Here is a 22,771-nt window from a genome sequence, read left to right on the forward strand (position 1 = left end):
CAGGAGCCTCCTCTAGATCTCCCACATGGGTACAGGGGTCCAAGGACTGGAGCCTTCCTTTGCTGCTTTCGCACGCTTAAGCAGGAAATGGGACAGGAAATGCAACAGCTGGGCCATGAACTGGCACACATGGGATACTGGCACTGCAGGTGGAGGATTAGTGCCAGTCCCTAGAGATATGTTTTAAATATAGGGTCTGGATGGCATCATTTGGGGACTAGGCTCAGAGTTGATTTTTTACAACTTATCATAGCTATGATCTACCCAGTGAAAGTCCTGAGTGACTGAGGAATATGGAAAAAAGGAACGCCTCCAAAACGATGCAGAAGCAGCCACACTGAAAAACTGGAAGTGTGGAGGGAGTGAAATGTTTTCTAAGAAAGTGGATCTCAAAGATTTAATAGCAATGTTAGTAACTATAACAATGTGGAAAAAATTTTATGTTCAAACCCAACAGAATTAAATATATGAAGATAATGATAACATAGGGTACAGGTATTAAGCATGTATGCAATAGCCAGGATTTATTCAGGCAGAAGCTAAAAGCTATGGACTCATTTACTTAAACCATCATCTGCTGCCTCCTAGGTGCCTTAGCAGGAAGCTGGATTGGAAGCAAAGTAGCTGGTACTCAAACCAGGTACTCCATGTCGGGGTGGATCCCAAGTGCTGGTTTAACCTGATGTGCCACAATACCTGCCACCTCATTTGTTTCTATTGTTCAAGTGTTTATATGAGCATGCTTTTAAAATCAGAAGAATAAAATGAAAAAAAAAACCTTAAAAAAAAAACCCTGTAAGATCAAATTCCTAGGTGAGAAGTTACTTCAGACAGCAGGCATTGCTATCATCACAGGAAATAACAGTTCCATGTGTGTTACTCCACCTAAAGACTTCTCAATGGGATAAGATGTGAAGGGTGATGTCAGTGATATTAAGGATTTTGATATGGTGCCTGGGCTAATGTGTGTGTACTGTAACAGAAAAGTTAAAAAGCAAACAAGAATAAATAGAAACAAAAGCCTTATAGAATAAGGATATAGAGAATATTTATACAATTGCACACTATGTGTTTCACATTAACTGTTATTAGAAACAGTAAAAAAGTTAAAAAAAAAAAAATCCCGAAATTTATGAAGTAAAAAAAACTATAGTAGATCAGGCTGATTTACTGAAGAAACAGGTAATTCTACATACCTTTTATATGTACACTATGCCACCAACAGCCTATGTGTAGAGGTTGCTGAACGCACATTCTATGATATTCACACATTAAAAAAAACATCAACTGAACATGTCCCATTTGTTCAATGACACAAAACTACAACTGTTTTTCCTCATAAGTAACTGCCCAGCCATGGTGGGTGGAGTCCAAAAAATTACGGCTTTAGGAAAAACTTATATAAGAATATCATCTCTTTTTATGCCCCATTATCTCCTCATTTGTAAACACATGGTACTCCTAAATTAGTGTACTTTCTATGTGCTCATGAACAAAAAGCTAAACAAGGAGTACCCATAACCACAACTGTAGCCCAGGTGGTCCCAGGTTAGAGGGTCCTCCAGATGGTATCATCATCTCAGTTGCTGCTACCCAATATCCACGGATGAGAATAACTAGTCCTTTTCCCTTTGAAATCCTAAATAATCACTGTTCATATAACTTACTAGTTAATTACGCTGCTGATATGAAATTCTTGGATACCAGCAGTCTTCAAAAAAAACTCATGAAGAAGGTATGTTATGGAAAAAATCAAACACATTCATATTGAACTATTCATCAAAATAAATTTCTCCATAAACTTAAGTAATTTCATCTAAAAGTAACTAACCAGCAAATTCAGAAAAACTAAGTGACACATTTACATTCCCCTTTCAAAACAAATTTTACCTAACATAACTATTCTCCCCTACAATTTCTTTCTTTTTTTTTTTTTTTTTAAGATTTATTTATTTTTATTACAAAGTCAGATACACAGAGAGGAGGAGAGACAGAGAGGAAGATCCTCCATCCAATGATTCACTCCCCAAGTGAGCGCAATGGCCGGTGCTGCACCAAGCCAAAGCCGGGTACCAGGAACTTCCTCCAGGTCTCCCACGCAGGTGCAAGGTCCCAAGGCTTTGGGGCTGTTCTCGACTGCTTTCCCAGGCCACAAGCAGGGAGCTGGATGGGAAGTGGAGCTGCCAGGATTAGAACCGGCGCCCATATGAGATCCCGGCACGTTCAAGGTGAGGACTTTAGCCGCTAGACCACGCTGCCGGGCCCTACAATTTCTTTGTAAGTTGATTATTTATAACACGGTGGGTAACAGCCAGGCTGTGGACCACATAAGGCCTGTGAAATCATTTCATTCAGCCCTGCCAAGGCAAACACTAGTGAGACCTGAAAATCAGTAAGTCTACAGAAGACTAGTGTGTAAATTGATAATTTTGTATGATCCACAAATATTATAAATATCCAAATGGCAGAAAAAAGGTTTCCCACTCCTGAAAAGAGAGAATCTTTCCCTGAAATAGTTGGCTATTTACAGGCTTTTACACATTAAGTACTAAATTTTACTTGGGTACCAACTTTTCCCCCTTAGTTTCTATTTCTATTACAAACATCACTCACCTTTTCATCGCTGGTTGTTGACTCTGGGTGAGGTAAAGGACTATCCTGGTGAGTTGTTTCTACAACAGAAGGCTCCTCAATTTTACTTCTTATGATGGGTGTTGCAAGAGGAGATAAATCTAGAGGCATCTAAAATGTAAACAATAAAGAAATAAATTCAAACACAGCCAATCACTAAGCCTACGGTAACAAAGTCTGAAGTATATGCTAGCATTACTTCTACCAAAAGTACTTTCTAAATTCCATGATTAACAACATACTTTTTTAATGTCATCTTCTGAAGCTTTCTTGAATTCATTCTCAAATGGACTTGCCAACTCATTAAATAAACCAACTTCTTCACAGTTTTTCAAGAATCTTGTAGGTGTTGGGGTCTGATCTGAAATAAATGTTAACAAATAATCACATAGATTTAAATATTGTCCATATCAAGAAGCTAAAATACAATAACAAATTAGCACGACTGGTTCAGTCACAGCTGTTAATGCTCTCTTTGCAATGACCTCTTCCCTTTAAAGCAAACAAAAATCTGTTAAATTTTTGTTGTGTTTCCAGGTATTTCTTCCAACTTCGAGAACACAAAGTATGAAAGAAGTCCTCTTTTGCTCTTTGTCCACCTCTCCAGACCCTCCCTCTGAGTAGAATGGCAAACCATCTTCTCAAGAGATAAACTGCTATTGTCTGTAACAGTGATAAGAACTTTTTTCAAAACTTGGCATTAAAAATTACTGTCTCAATACATGTAATTGGGGAATACTTGACTAGGAGTATGCATATTCACTTTAACTTGGCACTTTTGCTAGCTGCTCATAATACATCATGAAAGCAAGCTTAAATTAAAACATATCTGTAGTAGGTAGATTAAAATATAAGTTAGAAAAAGAAAGTGAAAGCCTTAAAAACAAAATAAACCTCTCCATATTAGTATTTACTAGATCTATTGTTCAATTTTGATGCATTTTAAAAGCTTGGCCTGAGTTATACAGAATGTCTAAGTAACATTTTAGTTAATTTTTAGGCAATAAAAGAATAATTACCTACATTTTTGGAACTTAAAATATTTAAGCTGTACTTCAAATTGCAGCTTATGTGTGTCTATGTATTGTTTACAGAACAAATGTCAGTTAAAAACAATGTTCAAAGAAAGAAAAACTTAAGAATTTGGCTTTAGTTGTATTATTTCCAAAGCTGTTTGTTTATACTGACTAGAGTGGTAGCATATTCAAACTCTGTTTTCTCTACTTTAGGGCATCAATTTTATAGGTTAAGAATCTAGCTTAATCTCCTCCCCTTCCAAAGAAAGAAAGAAAGAGATAGAAAGAGAAGAAAGAAAAAAAGAAAGATAGAAGAGAAATAGAAAGAAAGAGAGAAAAGAAAAGAGAAAAAAAAGAAAAAGGTATTCTACTAAAGATTATCTCTTCAGGTTTAGAAAAGAATACTCATGAGCTCATTTATGACATCAAAATGAGCATTCTTGTTAACTATTGTGTCATGCAGTGGTAACTACTAGTTTACCTTTGACCCTAACATATACAGAGTATTAACATTGTTACTACATGAAAATATAATAGCCACCAATGGGACTCATTTTCCTATTCAGTCGACAGACCTCAGGCCTGGCTTGATCACTAATCATCACATCAGAAGTGCTGCCCATCAGTTTGTCTTTAGCCTGCATCCTACTCCTATCTCCAAAATCATATTACATTAAGGACCCTAAGTACATATATCAGCTTACGTACCTCATGACTGAATTGGTATGTCAAACATAAATTTGACCCATCTCAAACTCAAAGGGTCTCTAAGCTCTTTAGCAAGCTTACGTTAAACAGAATGAAGTCTTAAAATATGTAAGCACAAATCACTTTTATTAATGACTACTGGAACTGTCAAACTTAAAGAAAGACCAACATAGACACACTGTGCTACATGCAGATTGTATATGGCTACTGATCAAACATCCTGCACATATCATGTAATAAATGCTAGTCAACATGTTAGTAAAAATCATCACATGCTGTGTTTGAATGTACTATGTTTTCTATTCCAATTCATATTATAAATTATATATTTATATAAATAGTAAAATAATGTCTAGAAAGCAAATTCAAGATATTTTTGAGTTAAAATATTATACACAACAGGCACTGAGATTCAGAGAAAGGAGACCTACATGTCTAAGAAGGTGAATTTCTCTTGTTATTTTTTGTTGTTCTAGTTCTTATTATCTGATACACAGAACTGCAAAGAAATGCATTATTCATTCTTCTGTGCTTCCTTTCATTTATGAAACTATCTTTCCAACATAAATTATTTTTGATAAATTATGTACTTTTTGTTACTCCCAATTTCATTACAAAAGTTTTGATACTGAAAGTACAGGAAAAACCAACCAATATCTGCTGTGCTATCTATCCCAGCTATTGGATATGACAATTTGATGCATGCACTTACAGTTTAAAAGTACTAGTATTAGTAATTCCAGACTCACAAAGAGTGTAACTTAAGTTTTACAGGAGAAAAGAGAACTTAGAGTTAATTTCAGTATTTATGAAATGTAAATTTATGATTATGATAGAAAAATGTCTAAAATCTATAAAATTTTCTATAGCAATCCTTATTTATAAGAAATATAAATGTACTAAAATTATACATATTTTATATACATGTACATAGATGTGTGTATAAATACTTACGTAGACTGTAATGCAGCATGAAATGACAATAAACCAATGCATGAACTGTTTTTCTTTTCACATATTATGAAGAATAATTGTCTACTTGGCCAATACTGCATATATGTGGGGCCAACATGCACAAAAAAGCACCAAGTGAATTTAGGACACCTTTCATAGTGTGCTACTAAGACAGATATTTTGCATGAAAAGAAACAAAATCCTAATGCAAAAGTAGGTCTTGCTCTCTACCAGAACTTCATCTTTTTCTCTCTTCACACAGCCTTGTAAACCAGGTACAAGACAGCTAAAAGAAACAATGACTAGATATATCAGTTCAATTATCAGCAAGCTGTAAATTTTATAGATGGTATGAATGTTCTCAGAGTTCTAATTAACTTCCATGAAGCTGATACTGAAAGCTACATGAAAACCACATAGAAAGGTGAAATGAATGGTCAGAAGGAAACATGAAAATGTAATGGGTAAAATACATGTTGTCAACATTTACTGAAAATGAAGTCACTGGGGTATCACCAGACTAGAGTATTTACAGAGAATACACAAAAATTGTGCACATTCCAGGTGAAATATGTATATAAGCTATTAATAAAAGTATATACTAACCAGCCACAATGACACTGTCATTACGTGCTGGACCAAATTTCAGTGTCATCTCATGTTTATGTTTATGGACAGCCAAATGATCCTCGTTGGTAAAACGCTGTGGCAAAAAGTTTTAAAATATAGTTAAGATTTTCAATTGGACCAAATAAGTAAAATGATAAGGAAATTCATTTCCACAACATGTAAAACCACCATTAACAGTGAAATAGCCGTTTCTAAACTATAAAAGAATTTGTTGTTAGTATATACATATCAGATTTCAAATACTTGCAGAGAAACCCAAGAATATACAACACCATTAGGTCACATAATTGATTTAAAAACACACCACTAGCATTAAGTCCTTAACTGTAATGCAACTGGAAGGTAATTTACCTCAAAAGTAAGAAAGAGAGAGAAGAGAGGAAAGGGAGAAACAGGGAAAGAATGGAAAGGAGGCAGGCTGGTAGGGAGAAAGCAAATATCATTATATTCTTGGAATTGTATCTATGAACTATATTGAACCTGTTAAAAATGAAAAAAGTAAAACTAAAAATTTTCTAAAAAATATTAAATTTTTATCACATAGTATTAGAAATATTCCATGACACAATGACTTTAGAAGAAAGTACTCTATTTACTTAAATTAAGGCTACTTACCACCTCACTAAAAGAAAATCTTTTTAGAATTCTTTTTTTTAATCCAATAAATGACAATCAAATCACTTCATTTTAAAATAAAATTTTTAACTTAAAGCCAAAATAGTTTTCCACCAAAGTTCTTATAAGAAAACAAAACTATCATTCTTAAAATATTTAATTATTTACAAGACTGGTAGAGAGGGAGAGAGAGGAAGTGAGCTCCCATTTGCTGGTTCATTTCCCAAATGGCCACAACAACTAGAGTTATGTCAGGTGGCTGTCAAGAGTTAGGACTCCATCCAGAGTGTCACCTTATCAGAAAAACCTTTCTTGACCAATTTGTTGCTAACAGCACCAATCCAGGTAACTTCTGCTTTTACATTGCTCGACAACATTAGACAACAAGTAAATTACCATAACGTGATACAAGTACACCCTTACCAGTATGACTATAAATTAAAGCTACCAGAACAGTCTTGAGAAAAAAAGAGAACTGAACTGGAGAACATACCCCACCTGCCTGGAATGCTAACTGCAGAGTAATCAAGACCATGTGGTAATGACATAAAAGTTGACAGACTTATGAGTGCTAGGGAATACAAAGCCTAGAAACACATCTACGTCTGCACAAGAGCCAAAGTAATTCAATGGAAAAAGAAAAGTCTTTTCAACAAGGATGCTAGAACATCTGAAAAAATACAGTAAAAAAAGTCTGTTTCAACACCAATGTCATTGCAGAAATGAAAATTCAAGATGAGACAAACCTAAATGAAAAAGCAAGCTTTTAGTAAAAATAAAAGAAATATCTTTGTGACTTAAATGTATACAAAAGTTTATGTCACAAAAGCAATAATCATAAAGGAAAAACCTAATATGCTATATTTCATTAAAATTAGAAATATCTATTCACAAAAACGCACATAAAGATCATCTATAATTCAAAATTAAAAGACAATCCAATCTTCAAAAAATAAAAAACAAGCAAAAGATCTGAAAAAACACCTCATAAAAGACAAGATACTAAATGGGCAACGAACATAGGAAAAAGTGATCATCTTTTCATTAGCCATTAAATACAAATTAAAATTGCAATGAGGTGTCAGCCTACCATACAGAAAATGGTTCAAATTTAAAAGGCTGTCAAGACCAGATCCTGACAAGGATGTGGCATAAGACTTAAATTATTGGTAAGATGTAAAGTGGTATATCCATTTTGTAAAGCAGTTTGATAATTTCCTAAGAGGTTAAACATGTATCTACTACACGATTCCATCACTAATTACACTCCTTAGTAACCAATCCAATAGAAATGCAAGCCTACAACCATAAAAAACCCTGTACATGAATATTCATACCAGCTTTGATTGTAATACCAAAAACTGGAAATAAATCAAATATCCATTAACTTACATTTGGATAAACAAATTATGGAATACAGAAATATTACTCTAACAAAAAGCTTTTATCTACTGATCACATAACAAGGAGGAATCTCAAATCATGTAATGTGAAAGGAGACACATAAATGTACACACTGTATGGTTCTACTTAGATAGCATTCTGGAAAATGAAAACAAAGATACAGTGACAGAAAGTAAATCAGTGATATCCAGATTTGTAAGGGGTGAAAAAAAATCACAACTGGCAGGAGGAAGCTTCTGGGATGATACATGGGTGTAGGTTTTATGAGCATATATATGTTAAAATGTAATGCATTGTATAATATAAGCATATGCAGTTTATTATGTATCAATTATATCTTGATTAAAATATCAAGTAAAAAAATAACCAATGAGCACTGCATTGCTTATGATTCATTGCCTTATGAGTTCGTTGTGATTTTAGTACACATTAAATACATTTGATCTCTTGCTTAGTGTTTAAAATTATTTTAAGATTAGAACTATAAATAGCAGATTAATAGCTTGTCTGTGTACAAAACTGAAATGCTACTTTCTGAAACTGCTTCCATGCTCGTTCTGTATTAAAGATGATGTATTAAAGACTTAAGAACATGATTACATTAGTGATAGTGTCAGACAAGTATCAGCTCACTTCGTAAGAATTCAGTCAGTGAAACGTTCATCCTGGATTTTTGTCCAGTGTCTTCACTTTTCTGGTGCAACAGATAATATCCCTGGCTCCCCACATGAGACAGAACTTTCTAAAATTCAAATGTGCCAATGGGGAAAAAGGAAGATTATCTTATCCACTTTTTCAGATTTTTTTATCCTAACTCTAAAGTTATACAAAATATTGCCAAAAAATGACAGAGTATTTTATTATCAATGTTTCAATAAATGAAAATGCATAACATGATTTAAAATAATTTATATATTACCTGGCCACACCCAGGGGCAGTGCATAGAAAGGGTTTGTCATCACTCATATTCCACAGGTCCTTGTATAGTCTGGAACAGAACACACAGATATGGCCACATACTTATTGCTCACATTATTTAGCAGAGGATACTTTTAGTTATAGAACAAGATTAGATTTCCATAAAGTCTATTAAACAACTTACATATATGAATATAAAGGAAAGTACTTCTGCTTATATTTTAACATCTTCCACTTATTTTGAATTGTGAAATATATGCAAGTTGTAGATTTTGCATATGCACAACAAAGATTAGGAACACTGGTCTGAAGCTTCTTAAAGTACTTGGAGTGTCAGCGCAAAATATGGTGAAAGAGTGTTTATGATATGAAAATACAATAAAATGAATAAATTTCATTCACTGCAAAAAAAGTCAAATGAGCAAGTACTACATAGTTTTGTAAAGATCATATTGTATAAGGACATCTTTTTTAAAAATTAATGAGTACAGTTTTTTAATATTTTATTAATATTTTATTATATTTTTGACAATCTTTACATAGTGTATAAAGACATCTTAAGAGTGCTTAGTGTTAGTAAAATATTTTCATTCATTAGTTTAATATTTCTCTCTAGATATCTCATCAAACAAAAGGCACATGTCTGCAAATTTTTATATCCCTTTTAAATTCCCTGTCTTTCCTATGTGTATCATGGAATATTCGAAGGGAAAACAAAACAAAAGAGAAATACATCTCAGCCTCAGAGAGTCGCTCCTCTCAGTCTAGAGAGCTGGTTTCCAAGACCTCCTGAGGATACTGAAATCCAGGGATGTCCACCTCTCTCATAGAAACTGACACAGTAACTGAATATAATCTTTTAAATCCTCTTGTGTACTTTATATCACATCTATATTACTTATAATAATAAAATACAGGGCCTGGCACAGTAGCCTAGTACCTAAATCCTTGCCTTGCATGTGCCAGGTTCCCATATGGGCGTCGATTCATATCTTGGCTGCTCCAATTCCCTTCCAGCTCTCCGCTTGTAGCCTGGGAAAGCATCTGAGGACGGCCCAAGGCTGAGCGACCCTGCACCCACGTGGGAGAACTGGAAGAAGCTGTTGGCTCCAGACTGGCTCAGCTCTAGCTGTTGTGGTCACTTGGGGAGTGAACCAGCGGATGGAAGATCTTTCTGATTCTCCCTCTCTGTAAATCTGCCTTCCCAATAAAACAAAACAAAAACAAAACAAGCCAACAACAACACACACAAAGGAAAGGTACCATGGCATAGTACGTTAAGCTTCTACATTCAGCATTGGCATCCCATATTGGATGCTGGTTCTACTCCTGGCTGCTCTTCTTCCTATCCAGCTCCCTGCTAATGTGCCTGGGAGAGCAGAGGAAGATGTTCCAAGTCATCGAGCCCCTGCACCTATGTTGGAGACCCAGAAGAAAGTCCAGGCTCCTGGCTCCAGCCTGGGTCATCTCCAGCCACTGAGGTGGTCATTCAGACAATGAACCCAGTGGATTGAAGATCTCTCTCTGTAAATCTGCTTTGCAAATAAAAATAATTTTTAAAAAACAAGCAAAACAACCAAAATGCAAATGCTATGTATACAGATGTGATACAGCTTAATAACAGTGTGTATATGTCCAGTACAAATGATATTTTTAAGAATGTTTCCATTTCATTATGAATTTGTCATATCAACAGATCTAAGCTCCAAGATACAGAAAGTAGGCTGTATTAACATAATGAATATTATATCTCTAATTCTGGTCTTTTTCTAAATCCTAAGATTCCAACTCTGTTGGTGATGTAGCTGGAATCAAAACTAATCGCCTGAATATGGGGGGAATCAGGAGCAATCCTAACAACCTCTTAACAGGAGGTCATATGCACAAAGTGGAGCAGGAGGACAGGAGGAGGCTTGTATCCCAACCCTGAAAACTCCCAGATCCTCACCAAGGACTACCTGTATGAGCACTAAGGACTACATCCCAACTGCCAAGGAGACCACGGGGAATTGGAGTGCCTTCAGAGGCCGAGAACTCTGAGGTCACCCACCCCCATTTGGATCTACCACATGGGATGGAAGAAGTCCCAATCCTGCCTTGCAGGATCCAAGGTCATCAGAATGACAACCAGGAGCACTAAGCAGTCTGCAGAAACAGAACAGTAAACTTCCTTCGGGACTAGGGAGGGGAGCTTTCTCTGGTCCTTGCCTGGTTCTGACTTTGGGTCCCCACCCTCTCTTGCAATGACCATCAGGATCGCTCCACAAACCCCAAACAAACAAACAAACAAACAAAAAATCTAGAATAGATAGAGAACAACAAGGAAAGCTTAGAAACAAACAGGAAACGGTCAGCGTGGATTCACTTATACCTTACTAGGTGGGACACAAAGATTAGTTACTCCTCACTAGGGTATTGAAGATTTCTCTGCACACCACTCCTAAAACTATTCACCTAAACTGTTGACATATGTCTTGTTATAGAGTTAGACTACCCGAAAAACAGCCAGGTTCAGCAAAATCATGCCTCAACGCTATAAACTGCTAAATACTAAAATGAAAATAGACACGAGACAGCTGAATAGTAATCTATAGCCATTTTAAGGTGGATAGAACCCGGTTGTATATAAACTAATAATTGAAATGTCAATGTAGAAGTCACAGGATGTGGTTCAGAACTTACATTCTTTTTCTTTTTTTTTCTTTTTACATATTGGCTACTCAATAACATGTCAACTAATTCTATAACATTATAAATTGTTATTGATGTAATGTTGGGACTTTTAATTGATTGGGATGATACTCTGCCGGCTCTACCTTTAGACTAGAGATGGTCTCCCCAAGAAACCGTTGAACTTATCTGGACAATAAGATGATGGACTTTATGCTTGGTAAATGCTTACAATGAAAGAATCTCGGGCCTGGCAAGTTGGCCTAGCAGCTAAAGTCCTCGTCTTGAACGCCCGGGATCCCATATGGGTGCCGGTTCTGATCCTGGCAGCTCCACTTCCCAACCAGCTCCCTGCTTGTGGCCTGGGAAAGCAGTCAAGGACGGCCCAATGCTTTGGGACACTGCACCTGCATGGGAGACCCGGAGGAGGTTCCTGGTTCCCGGCTTCGGATCGGCGCGCACCGGCCATTGTGGCTCACTTGGGGGGGGTGAATCATCGGACGGAGGATCTCCCTCTCTGTCTTTCCTCCTCTCTCTGTATATCTGACTTTGTAATAAAAATAAATAAATCTTTAAAAAAAAAAAAAAAAAGAATCTCAACTGAATTTGAACTGTGGTAATGCAACAAGGTGGAGGAATCCACCATGGGGGGAGGGTATGGGGAGGGGTTGGGGGAATCCCAGAGCCTATGAAACTGTCACATAATGCAATGTAATCAGTAAAAAACCAAACAAAAAAAACTAATCGCCTGAGATACAGGTCAAAGTTTTTGCCAATATTGTCACACTGCTTTTTCCTAATACATCAGAGGTTTGATACACCTTTTTTTTCTAAAAAACCCACACTGGTCCACAATAGTTATTGAGTTTTGAACATGTAACAAAGATCAATAGCACAAAAGGCTTCCAGGAAGTCTGAATTAACACCATATATATTGGGAACTCAGATTCCTGTCCTCAGAACAACCAAATTTAAAATACCAAGTCCTCTTAGTCCATCTCACCAGAGAACTGAGGTCATAGAGCAAACAAACTTCAGGAGAAAAGTGGAGACGGAGCAGAAGCCTGCTGCTGGAGCCCTTATTCACATGAATACTTCAGCTTTAATTCAGACTGACTGACAGAGGTCAGGGAAGACTCTTTTTGGGAGCTCCTGGGGTGCAGAACCAGAGTAAGGCACGAGCAGAAACACTTTCCTGTTTTACCTAAGGAGTCCTAGGGCCTCAGAACCAAGACTGGAGGAAAAAAAAATCTTGCTTCCAGCAACAGGAAAAAACATTTTAAAATAGTCTACACCATTTGTGTTCTACTTAAACACAGGGCTATTTTACAACAGCCTATTTAGCCTGGGGAAAAATACCCGACTCCAATATGCCCCCCCATTCACCTTAATGGCAGTAGGCAATGACCGCAGGAAGCTTCCCTTTTCCCCATGCCTTAGTCACCCCGACAAACAAATTACTGGTCTTATCACAGTAGCCACAAGGCTGCAAAGCTCAGACCTCATTCAAGAAGGTGCTTTTCTAGACAGACACAGAAACAACACAGCGAAAGAAACCAGGACACCGAAGGGTATTTTAGATTCAGACACCCACAGCTACAGGAAATAGTAAACACAGCCTAACTCCTAGCCGGAAAAAACTCAGGCAGAGGCCTATTTACCTCAGTTCCTTTTACTTGAAGCACCATGTACAGCTTTCAACAAAACAATTACAAGTCATGCTAAGAAGGCAAAAAAAACAAAGAAAATAAAAGCTCCAGCAGGGTAGAGATTTTGGACTTACTGGACTAAAATTTTAAAATAACTATAAATACTATGCAAAGACAAAAATGAGCAACATAAGTGATACAGGTAAAGAGAAAAATTCCCAAAAAGAATAAAAAGAGGATGCTAGAGGTAACAACTGTCACAGAAATAAGCATGGCTCTGATAGCACACGGGACACAACAGAGCAAATAACCAACATCAAGGTTGGCTTCTGAAGCTAAAGTGCAGAGAAAAAAGATCAGAACAGAGAGGCGAGCCGAGGGCTGTGGGAGAGGACGTCTAGCTCGGATCCCGAACCCAGTCCGCCATGTGCCCATGGCTCATGGCGGGCTGGGCCCGGACATGCCTGGGTGCGGGGCCTGCTTCCTTCTGGGGTGAGTACGCCGAGGGGGGAGGCCTCCGTGACTGGGCATGTCCGGGGCCCACCCGCCACCCTCATTGGGTGGTGAACGGGATTGGGGAGGGGCGCAACCTCGGGCCTGCAGGATTACACCTCCGGCTGCCAGAGGCGAGCCGAGGGCTGCGGGAGAGGACGTCTAGCTCGGATCCCGAACCCAGTCCGCCATGTGCCCATGGCTCATGGCGGGCTGGGCCCGGGTGGCCAGTGTGCCATTTGGCGCCAGGCTGAGCCTGCTGGCCGCCCGGCCGGGGAGCTCTGGGGTATTGGACGTCTGAATCGCTGCTGAGATAGCTCTAGAGTGACCCCACTGTTTCTGGGATCTGAGTCAATCCTAAAGATTCCCAATACCAGCAACTCTTCCTTTGAAGAACTTCCAATCCCTTAATAATGCTGAGCTTTGAACACCTATCAAGTAAAAGATAAGCTCCGGCTTGTCTAGCAGGCTGGCACCTAATGGTCCTTGGAGCAACCACGTGCAGGTGCGTGATTTACGGCTAGGAACGGTCCCAATCTGGGATGCCACAGCTGGGATGAGGTTCCCACCAAGGGGTGTATGTGCTGGAATGGGGGCTGCGTTCTATCTAGAAAACAGTTGCAGTCACCCGAGACACTAGTGTGGGCTGGGATTGGATGCACCAGGCCGGTTCAGATCCCAGTACCATCTGGTGTTATGGAGAAACAGGGTAGATGTGGGACTGACTAGGCTGGGTCTCAATCCCCTTCTGAGCCATGTGTGAGCTGTATGTGGGTATGGACGAGCCATGGCCGGGCTGAAACATCCAACAACAAGAGTCAGAATGGGGTGAAAGCCAGCCAGGAAAAGCCACTGTTCCTGCTAGGACAGGAGGTGAACTGGGTAGGGTTGGCTCAAGGACCCCCTGGCAAGCGCAAAATCTGGCATTGGGAGGGGTTCTGATGGAGGAGCCCGGGCAACTCCTCTGGCAGGACACAGTCCCTGCAGGTAAGCGCAAGAAGCATGATAGGAAACAGCCCAGAATAGGCCATGGAAAGTTTCCCACTGGCACACATTCGGCATGGGTCAGGAGCAGACCAGGCTGAATCAGTTCATGTCATCCTCTGGCAAATCCGATCACCAGAACAGAGTGCGGAATGGGCCGGGTTCGGTTGCGACAAAACCAGTACACATTATGGAATGCCAGGGCGTGGTTGCCTGTACTGGATATGAATGCAGCACCCATCCAGCACACGTGAGATCCAGGAAGGGAGGGGCAAAGCTGGCGGGGGGTTAAGGGGCTGGCCCCCTCGCTGGACAGCCACTCCCACTGGAGAGCGTGGGCTGGGATAGAGACAGACACGACTAAGCAAGGCTACATCACCTGTGCGCTGCATGTGGACTAGATCAGGGCCACAGCTTCAGCTGGCAGAAGCTGGCACTGGGGACTAATTCTGTCAAGTCAAATCACAGGACCACCTAAAGAGTGCATAAACCGGGACAGAGAGACCTGGGAGGGAAAAAGTGGGTTCCCCCTTCTTGGGTCACTATTCCCGTGGGAGGGCATGAAAACTAGGACGGGGGCTGGGATGGCTAGATAGAGAGGTACTCAACAATATCTGTGAGGGCTGGATGGTTGAGTTGGTTAGATAAAACTAAGCTTTAATACCCATTGACAAGTACCAGAGCCAAATGGGATGGGGGACAGATTGGTCTTCTGCTACACATACTGGCAAACCAGGATAGGGGGCGGTCTGGTGGGGGTTATTGTGGGTCGCCCCAACTAGGCTGCAGCTCCCACTGGTTGATGTAAGGGCCGAACCAGACTGGACTGCAACACCCATTGGTTCCAGTGCAACTCGGGACTGAAAACAGAACCAACTCAGCAATTGCAACCACCAGCTGATCAGGGTGATGGACTGTGCCGGGCCCTGTGCTTGCTAGAACACACAAGAAACTAATCTGGGAATACCTCAAAGTATCTTTGGAGATCTCCCCACTTGAACTGCTGGACTCAGAATTCTAACCAAGAAAAGACAGAAGACAGAATGGGACAATCATTCATCTCAGCTACATGTTGGCAGCGAAATATGGGACAAATGGAGACTTCATGATGGACCATATCAATCAGTGGACCACCTCATCGAGCGAAACTGGCAGTGACTCATAACTGGAGAACTATTAACTCCACTTGAGCATATATCTCAGAGCATGCCCCACATCAGGGACTCGGGGTGGGCGGGAAACCAGGTGGGGCTTCTCCCTCAATATCCCCCTTTACCTCAGATACATGATGGAAACAATATGGACATAATAGCATTGCCCACCTCCCTATCCCCCTGAACCTTTTTTTTTCTTTTTCTTGTTTTTCCTTCAACTATAGTTAACTATGTAAAGATTGTCAACAACAATACAATAAAATGGATAAAAAAAAAAAAAAGATCAGAACAAAATATTCAAACTTTTCAGGATAGTGATGAAAGGCAGGACTTGTAATCAAAATGTAAGAAAGAGCAAAAAAGAAAAGGGGAACAAAGAAATATATTAAGTAGCAAGACCTGTTCAGAATTAATGAAAGATACCACCCCACGGATCCTGGAAGCTCAGAGAACGAGAAGAAATATACATAATCCGTACCTAGAATCATCATTTTCAAACTGAAGAAAAATCAAAGACAAAATCCAGAAGCCAGATTAAAAACCAAAGAAAGTAGAAACAGTGTGAAAGGAAGTTCTGTTCTTAACTATCTTTTGTTCACCAAATATAAATTCAACTGTGAGAATTCATAATACACCTCATCTTAGAAAACTTAACTACATATAAAATGACTCCAATGAACATTTAATACTTTTTGATTCTGTAAGGTTTTCATTATTACACTGTAGAGAATAAACCCTAAAATACACGTTATAACTGATATTCATGACTTTTGAACCTCTAAAGGTAGCTTGCAATACATATGGTAGAGCAACTATCATTAATTTTCCCTTTGTACTGAAGATTTTTTCTCCTTAGTAATAAAAGTATTATAGATGCATGGAATCTTGACAGATCAAACTGAGTGTTGTTTAAAAATTACGACTTCAAATGGTAAACAACACTTTAAAAAAGATATATTTATTTGAAAGGTAGAGTTACAGAAACAGAGAGAGAGAGAGAGAGAGAGAGAGAGAGAGAGAGAAGAATCTTCCCCACTTGGTGACTGTCTAAATATCCCCAAGAGCCAGGGCTGAGGCAGCCCAAAGCAAGGAACCAGCAGTTTCTTCCAGGCGTTCCATATTGGGGTGGAGGCGGCCAGGCACTTCAGTCATCTTCTGGTGCTTTCTCAGGCACATCTGCAGACAGCTGGCTCAGAAGAGCAGCTGGGACTTTGAACTAGTGCATATATATGATGACTACACTGCAGGAGTGGCTTAGCACAGTTCTCCACATGCTGGCCCCCAAATGGACAATTATTCTGTATAACTTCAGTGAGGTGAAAATGTCAATATTCTTTAATTTTTTTGACAGCTGTACTAAACACCTTGGTGAATTAACTCCACTCTCAAACTCTCCCATCTGAGAGAGGTACAGGTAGTTTACACAATGCCTGAGAAAGCCGAGCCATCCGCTCCACCACACCTGCCCATCTCTTCTTTCTGATATACAAGCCGTCAGCTAAGAAAATTTGAATGACTGCACACATAATGATGACCCTGACCCAGCCCTTTTGGTTGAAGTAGTTACAAACCCTCTCAAATTCAGGGCATGTTTATGCATTTCTTCTTCTGAGACCTGCCTATTAAAGTCCTCCCCCACCTCTATTTCTTTACTAGACTGGTTATTCTTTTTATTTATTGAGTTTTGAGTTGCTGATATACTGTGGATACTAATCACTTGTCAACTAATTTAGCTTGCAAATATTTTTTCCCATTCTGTCAGCTGTCTCTTCACTCTAGTTCCTTTGATGTTGCAAAGCTTCTGAGTTTGACCTAATGCCAGGTGTGTACTTTCACTTTTTCCTGTGCTTTATGGGTGAGAGGCCTCATCCAACAAGTCATCACCTACACCAATGTCTTGAAGTGTTTCCCCTATATTTTCTTCCACATGAAAAAGGCTTTTCAATTAGTAAGTCAATCAGAATTTCTGTAATAAATCATCTTGGACATGAATATTTATCACTCCAATATTTTCTTCGGGAAAATCACATTTGTTTCTCATTGTAATAACCATGCCAGGTATAAAGTTTATGATGACTTAATAAAAAAGAGCTGCAACTTGTTCATTCTGCTCTACTGTAAAATTGGCACTAATTCTTTAAATGTTGGAGGAATTCCGTAGAGAAAATGAGACTGGGTTTTCTCTGTGAAGAGGTTTTAGTATCTTCAGTATCTCTTAACAAAACCCAAGGTTAGAATTTTTTTATCCATTTTTATTCTCTAGGAAATTATTAATTACACTTACAATTTGATGTCTTTTAGGTTGTCTAGTTCTGTGATGACGTATTCTTTTAAATCTTTAATACTGCTAATTTTCTTTTAATCACTCTTGCTAAGGGCGTTTATGCACTTCATTGTTTAACATCTTGTTTACTTTTCTCATTTATTCACTGAACTTTGGCTTTCTAGATCAACAATTCCATTTAAAACATCAAAAGCAAATACCTAAGAATAAATCTAATGAAAAATACACCCCATATATTAAAAAATTTAAAACATTTGCATAAAATAATTAAAAATGGCTAAATAAATGCATAATGCAATATATTCATGAACTGGAAAACTTGATGCCAACATGCTAATTCTATCCAAATCCATCTATTACAGATAAAGTATAATCCCAATCAAAATCCCAGCAGGTTTTCTATATATACAGAAACTGATTCTCAAATTTACTGGAAATGCAAAACTCAGAATAAGCCAGACAATCCTTAAAAACAGTTACCAACGGTCCGGCACAGTAGCAAAGCACCTAAAGTCCTCGCCTTGCATGCCCTCTGGGATCCCATATGGGTACCGGTTCTAATCCCATCAGCCCTGCTTCCCATCCAGCTCCCTGCTTGTAGCCTAGGAAAGCAGTCGAGGGTGGCGGAAAGCCTTGGGACCCTGCACCCATGTGGGAGACCCGGAAGAAGCTCCTGGCTCCTGGCTCTGGATCAGTGTAACTCTGGCCATTGAAGCCACTTGGGGAGTGAATCAATGGATGGAAGATCTTCCTCTCTGTCTCTCCTCCTCTCTGTATATCTGCCTTTCCAATAAAAATAAATCTTAAAAAAAAGACAAAATAACAGTTACCAAGCTAAAGGACCTATAAAACATAGACTTCTTACTATAAAGCTATAGTAATTAAGATGTATGAGTTTAATAACAGTTAAAGCAATGGAACGGGATGGGATCCAGAAATGAACTCTATAGTATGGTCATCTGATTTATACAAAGACTTGACTATAGCTTTTCAACAGTTAGTCCTAAAATTTTTATAAAGAAACCGTATTTTACTCCTAATTGCGTAATGAAATTACACAAATTCCCTTTACAAGTGGCTTATAAATTCTTTAGGTCAGTGTTTCACAGAGCATATTATATTGGGATATAAATATATACTATAGAAAAAAAATACATAGCGTCAAATATATCTGGGAAGAGCTAAGTATATGGGTGTCACTTTTGCAGAACTTGTTCAGAGTCTCTAATGCGAATCAGAAACTATCTCTAAGTGACAAAAGTGCCTTGATGACAATCTCATATCATATATAAAATTGTTACAGTGGATCGCAGATCCAAAAGTAAAAGGCAATGAAAGAATTTCCAGCAGAAAATTTGAAAAACAATTAGTGTGATTTTGGAGTAGGAAAATGATTCTTAAACAGGATGCAAAAGGCAATGTTCCATAGAAAAGATAGGACAGATTTTACTGTAGGTAGTGCATTTTATTTTGTGACGATTATACCCAATTAAAAAGCAAAAAAGAGCAAAATGATTTATGCAACCAAAAACTAACAAATAAGAAAAATTACAAAGTTAATCTTACCTAAGGTATACTTTGTTCCAGGACTTTTTTTTTAAGTATCTTTTTGATTTGAGAAGGGCATAAGCTATCGCTTCTCGACCTTTTGGCTAAGATCAAGTGTGAGAAGGGCATAAGCTAAATAAAGCAGAAAAAACCCTAATATATATATATTATTTTTATATAGTGGCTGCCTCTCACAGCACTCTACAAAGAATTAAAAAAAATAAAAAGAGGCCTGGCTCACAGTGTTTCTATTTCTTTCTGCCTTTCAAAAAGAAATTATTTTTTTTTAAGATTTATTCTTTTTAATTGGAAAGACAGATATACAGAGAGGAGGAGAGACAGAGAGGAAGATCTTCCATCCATTGATTCACTCCCCAAGTGCGGCTACAATGGCTGGAGCTGAGCCAATCCAAAGCCAGGAGCCAGGAGCTCTTCTGGGTCTCCCACATGGGCGCAGGGTCCCAAGGCTTTCAGCCACCCTCGACTGCTTTCCCAGGCCACAAGCAGGGAGCTGGATGGGAAGCAGGGCTGATAGGATTAGAACCGGCAAACATATGGGATCCCAGAGTGTGCAGGGTGAGGACTTTAGCCTCTAGGCCACTCCTGCCAGGCCCCCAAAATAAATTGTTTTAAAATGAAAGAAAATTGAGGGATCGAAGGAATGCTGAAAGAAAGGCAAGGAGAGCCCAGCATTACAGCCTAGTGGCTAACTATTCATCTCGCATCTGCTGTGCAATACAACAGTGCTCATGAAGCTCCAGGATCCAATACTATATTCTGAATGTCTGTATCAACTTTTTTCCATGCCACCTGGGTAAGACCACACCGTACTTGTTTTTATTTGCCTAGCTATTCTCACCATCAATTTCCACCATGTTGATGCAAATGACAAGAGTTCATACTTTTTAGGGCTGAACAGTATTCACTTCTGTATACATATTACAGTTTCTTCATGACTATTTATTTTTATTTCTTGGCTGTTAAGAATGATGTGGCAATAAACATGCGAATATAGAAGCCTCTTAGATTGATCTGATTTCATTTCCCTTGGACATATACCCAAAAGTGGAATGGACAGATCATAAGGCAGGTCTATGAGGAACCTACATACTGTTTTCCATAACAGCTGTACTAATTTATGTTCTCATCAACAGATTGCAAGGGTTTCCCTCTTCTCCATATACTTGCTAGCACTTACCTTTTGTCTTGTTGATAACAACGAACATCTGTAGTGAGGTGATACCTCACTATGGCTTTGATTTGCAATTGTCTGATGAAGTTGAGCATTTTTTTTTTACTTCTGTTGGCCTATCACTAATAACAGAGTTATTAAAACAATTCAAAATTTTTGACTATTAAGATTGCGCATTTTAATTTATGTCTTCTTTTTGGAAGTAGCTGTTTAGATGTACTGATCATTCAAAAATTGGATTATTTGAAATTTTTCTGCTATTGACTTTTTAAGGTTCCTCACATATTTTGGTTAACTTGTCAGATACGTAGCTAGAAAATATTTCTGCCACTCTACAGATATTCTCTTCACAGATGGTTTCCTTTGCTGTGCAGATGCTCTTCAGTTGGATGAAATTTTAGTTGTCTATTTTTGCTTTAATTTCTTGTGCTTTTGGAGTTTAGCCTTGAAATGCCTGGCCAATCCAAAGTCCTGAAGTGGTTCCATGTTATCTAAACATTTCAGTTTTATGTCTTACATTTGGGTCTTTAATCCACTTTGAATTGATTTTTGCATATGGTAAAATTAAGTATTTCATGTTTTGTTCCAGATCTTGCAGATAAAGTTCAGCTTTTCCACATTTACTGTGTTATTGTGGCTTATTTCATATTTCCTTCATTATGCTGAGGCATGTACCTTCTGATCTAATTCACTCAAAATTTTCATCATATGGGCCTGGCGGCGTGGCCTGGCAGCTAAAGTCCTCGCCTTGAACGCCCGGGATCCCATATGGGCACCGGTTCTAATCCCGGCAGCTCCACTTCTCATCCAGCTCCCTGCTTGTGGCCTGGGAAAGCAGTCGAGGACGGCCCAAAGCTTTGGGACCCTGCACCCACATGGGAGACCTGGAAGAGGTTCCTGGCTCCTGGCTTCGGATCGACGCAGTACTGGCCATTGCAGTCACTTGGGGAGTGAATCATTGGACGGAAGATCTTCCTCTCTGTCTCTCCTCCTCTCTATATATTTGACTTTGTAATATAAATAAATTTTTTTAAAAAATTCATCATAAAGTAACATAAGGGTTTTTCTATATCTGTTGAGATGATGATTTTTGTCCCTCCTGCTGTTCATGTGGAACATCATGTTTATTGATTTCATAATTCTTGCATGTTCATTTGATTAAGGTAATTTTTTAATGTGCTGTTGGATTCAATTGGATGGTATTTTGTTAAAGATTTTACATTTATGTTATTCAAAGATCTTGGCTGGTAGCTTTTTACTTTGTTTTTAGAGTGGTATTTATTTCATAGATTTATTTATATAGATAATGATTGCTATAAACTTCCCTCTTGGTACTGCTTTTGCTGCATCCCAACTATTTTATTTCCATTTTTGTTTGAAGAGATTTAAAAATTTCCTTCTTACTGATTTCCTTGACCCACTGCTTGTTCGCGGATAAGCTATTTATCTCCCTCATATTTATATAACTTCCAAAGTTTGGGGTATTGATTTCCATTTCTATTGTACTATGGTCAGAAAAGATATCAATATGATCTCATTTTTAAAATTTATTGAGGTTTGTGTTGTAGCCTATCATATGGTCCCAGAAAACGGTTCATGTGTTGGGTTTTAGTAGTCATGCTCTGAGCCCAATATATAGTTTTGTGGTTCCTTTGTTTTTCATCCAAAATTAGAGGAATGGCGATAAAGGCAGCCCCTTGGCCATTTGAGCTAGCACTAAGCTGCATCACAGTTTAGTGGGCTTTAAAAAGTCCTAAGGGCGAGAAAGGGAGGAAGAGATGGATACCAGGTAAAAGCGAGATACCACTGCAAGTTTTTGGTTCTGGGACAAGTCTGGAGGTTCTGTCTGTGAACACTGGCCTAGGGGTACTGACATTCGGGCTTTATCAGGTACTGGATCTTACTGTGGCAAGTCCAACTC

At 38.6% G+C, this 22,771-nt stretch overlaps 1 protein-coding gene across 4 annotated transcripts in view; it reads right to left on the reverse strand.

The window, feature by feature from the left end:
* The window catches only part of ATF2 (activating transcription factor 2), a 98,312-nt gene that overhangs the window by 39,462 nt on the left and 36,079 nt on the right, over positions 1-22,771 (reverse strand). For 3 of the 4 annotated variants that reach the window (XM_004577040.2, XM_058664661.1, XM_058664660.1), the window contains exons 4-7: positions 8,878-8,947; positions 5,916-6,012; positions 2,874-2,992; positions 2,614-2,742 (exon numbers count right to left, since the gene is read on the reverse strand). In XM_004577040.2, coding sequence (XP_004577097.1) covers positions 2,614-2,742; positions 2,874-2,992; positions 5,916-6,012; positions 8,878-8,947 — 415 coding nt within the window. The remainder of the gene's footprint in view (positions 1-2,613; positions 2,743-2,873; positions 2,993-5,915; positions 6,013-8,877; positions 8,948-22,771) is intronic. The other variant, XM_004577041.3, reaches the window with a different exon arrangement.

The sequence above is a fragment of the Ochotona princeps genome, chromosome 5 (assembly GCF_030435755.1).
Source record: "Ochotona princeps isolate mOchPri1 chromosome 5, mOchPri1.hap1, whole genome shotgun sequence".
NCBI lineage: Eukaryota > Metazoa > Chordata > Mammalia > Lagomorpha > Ochotonidae > Ochotona > Ochotona princeps.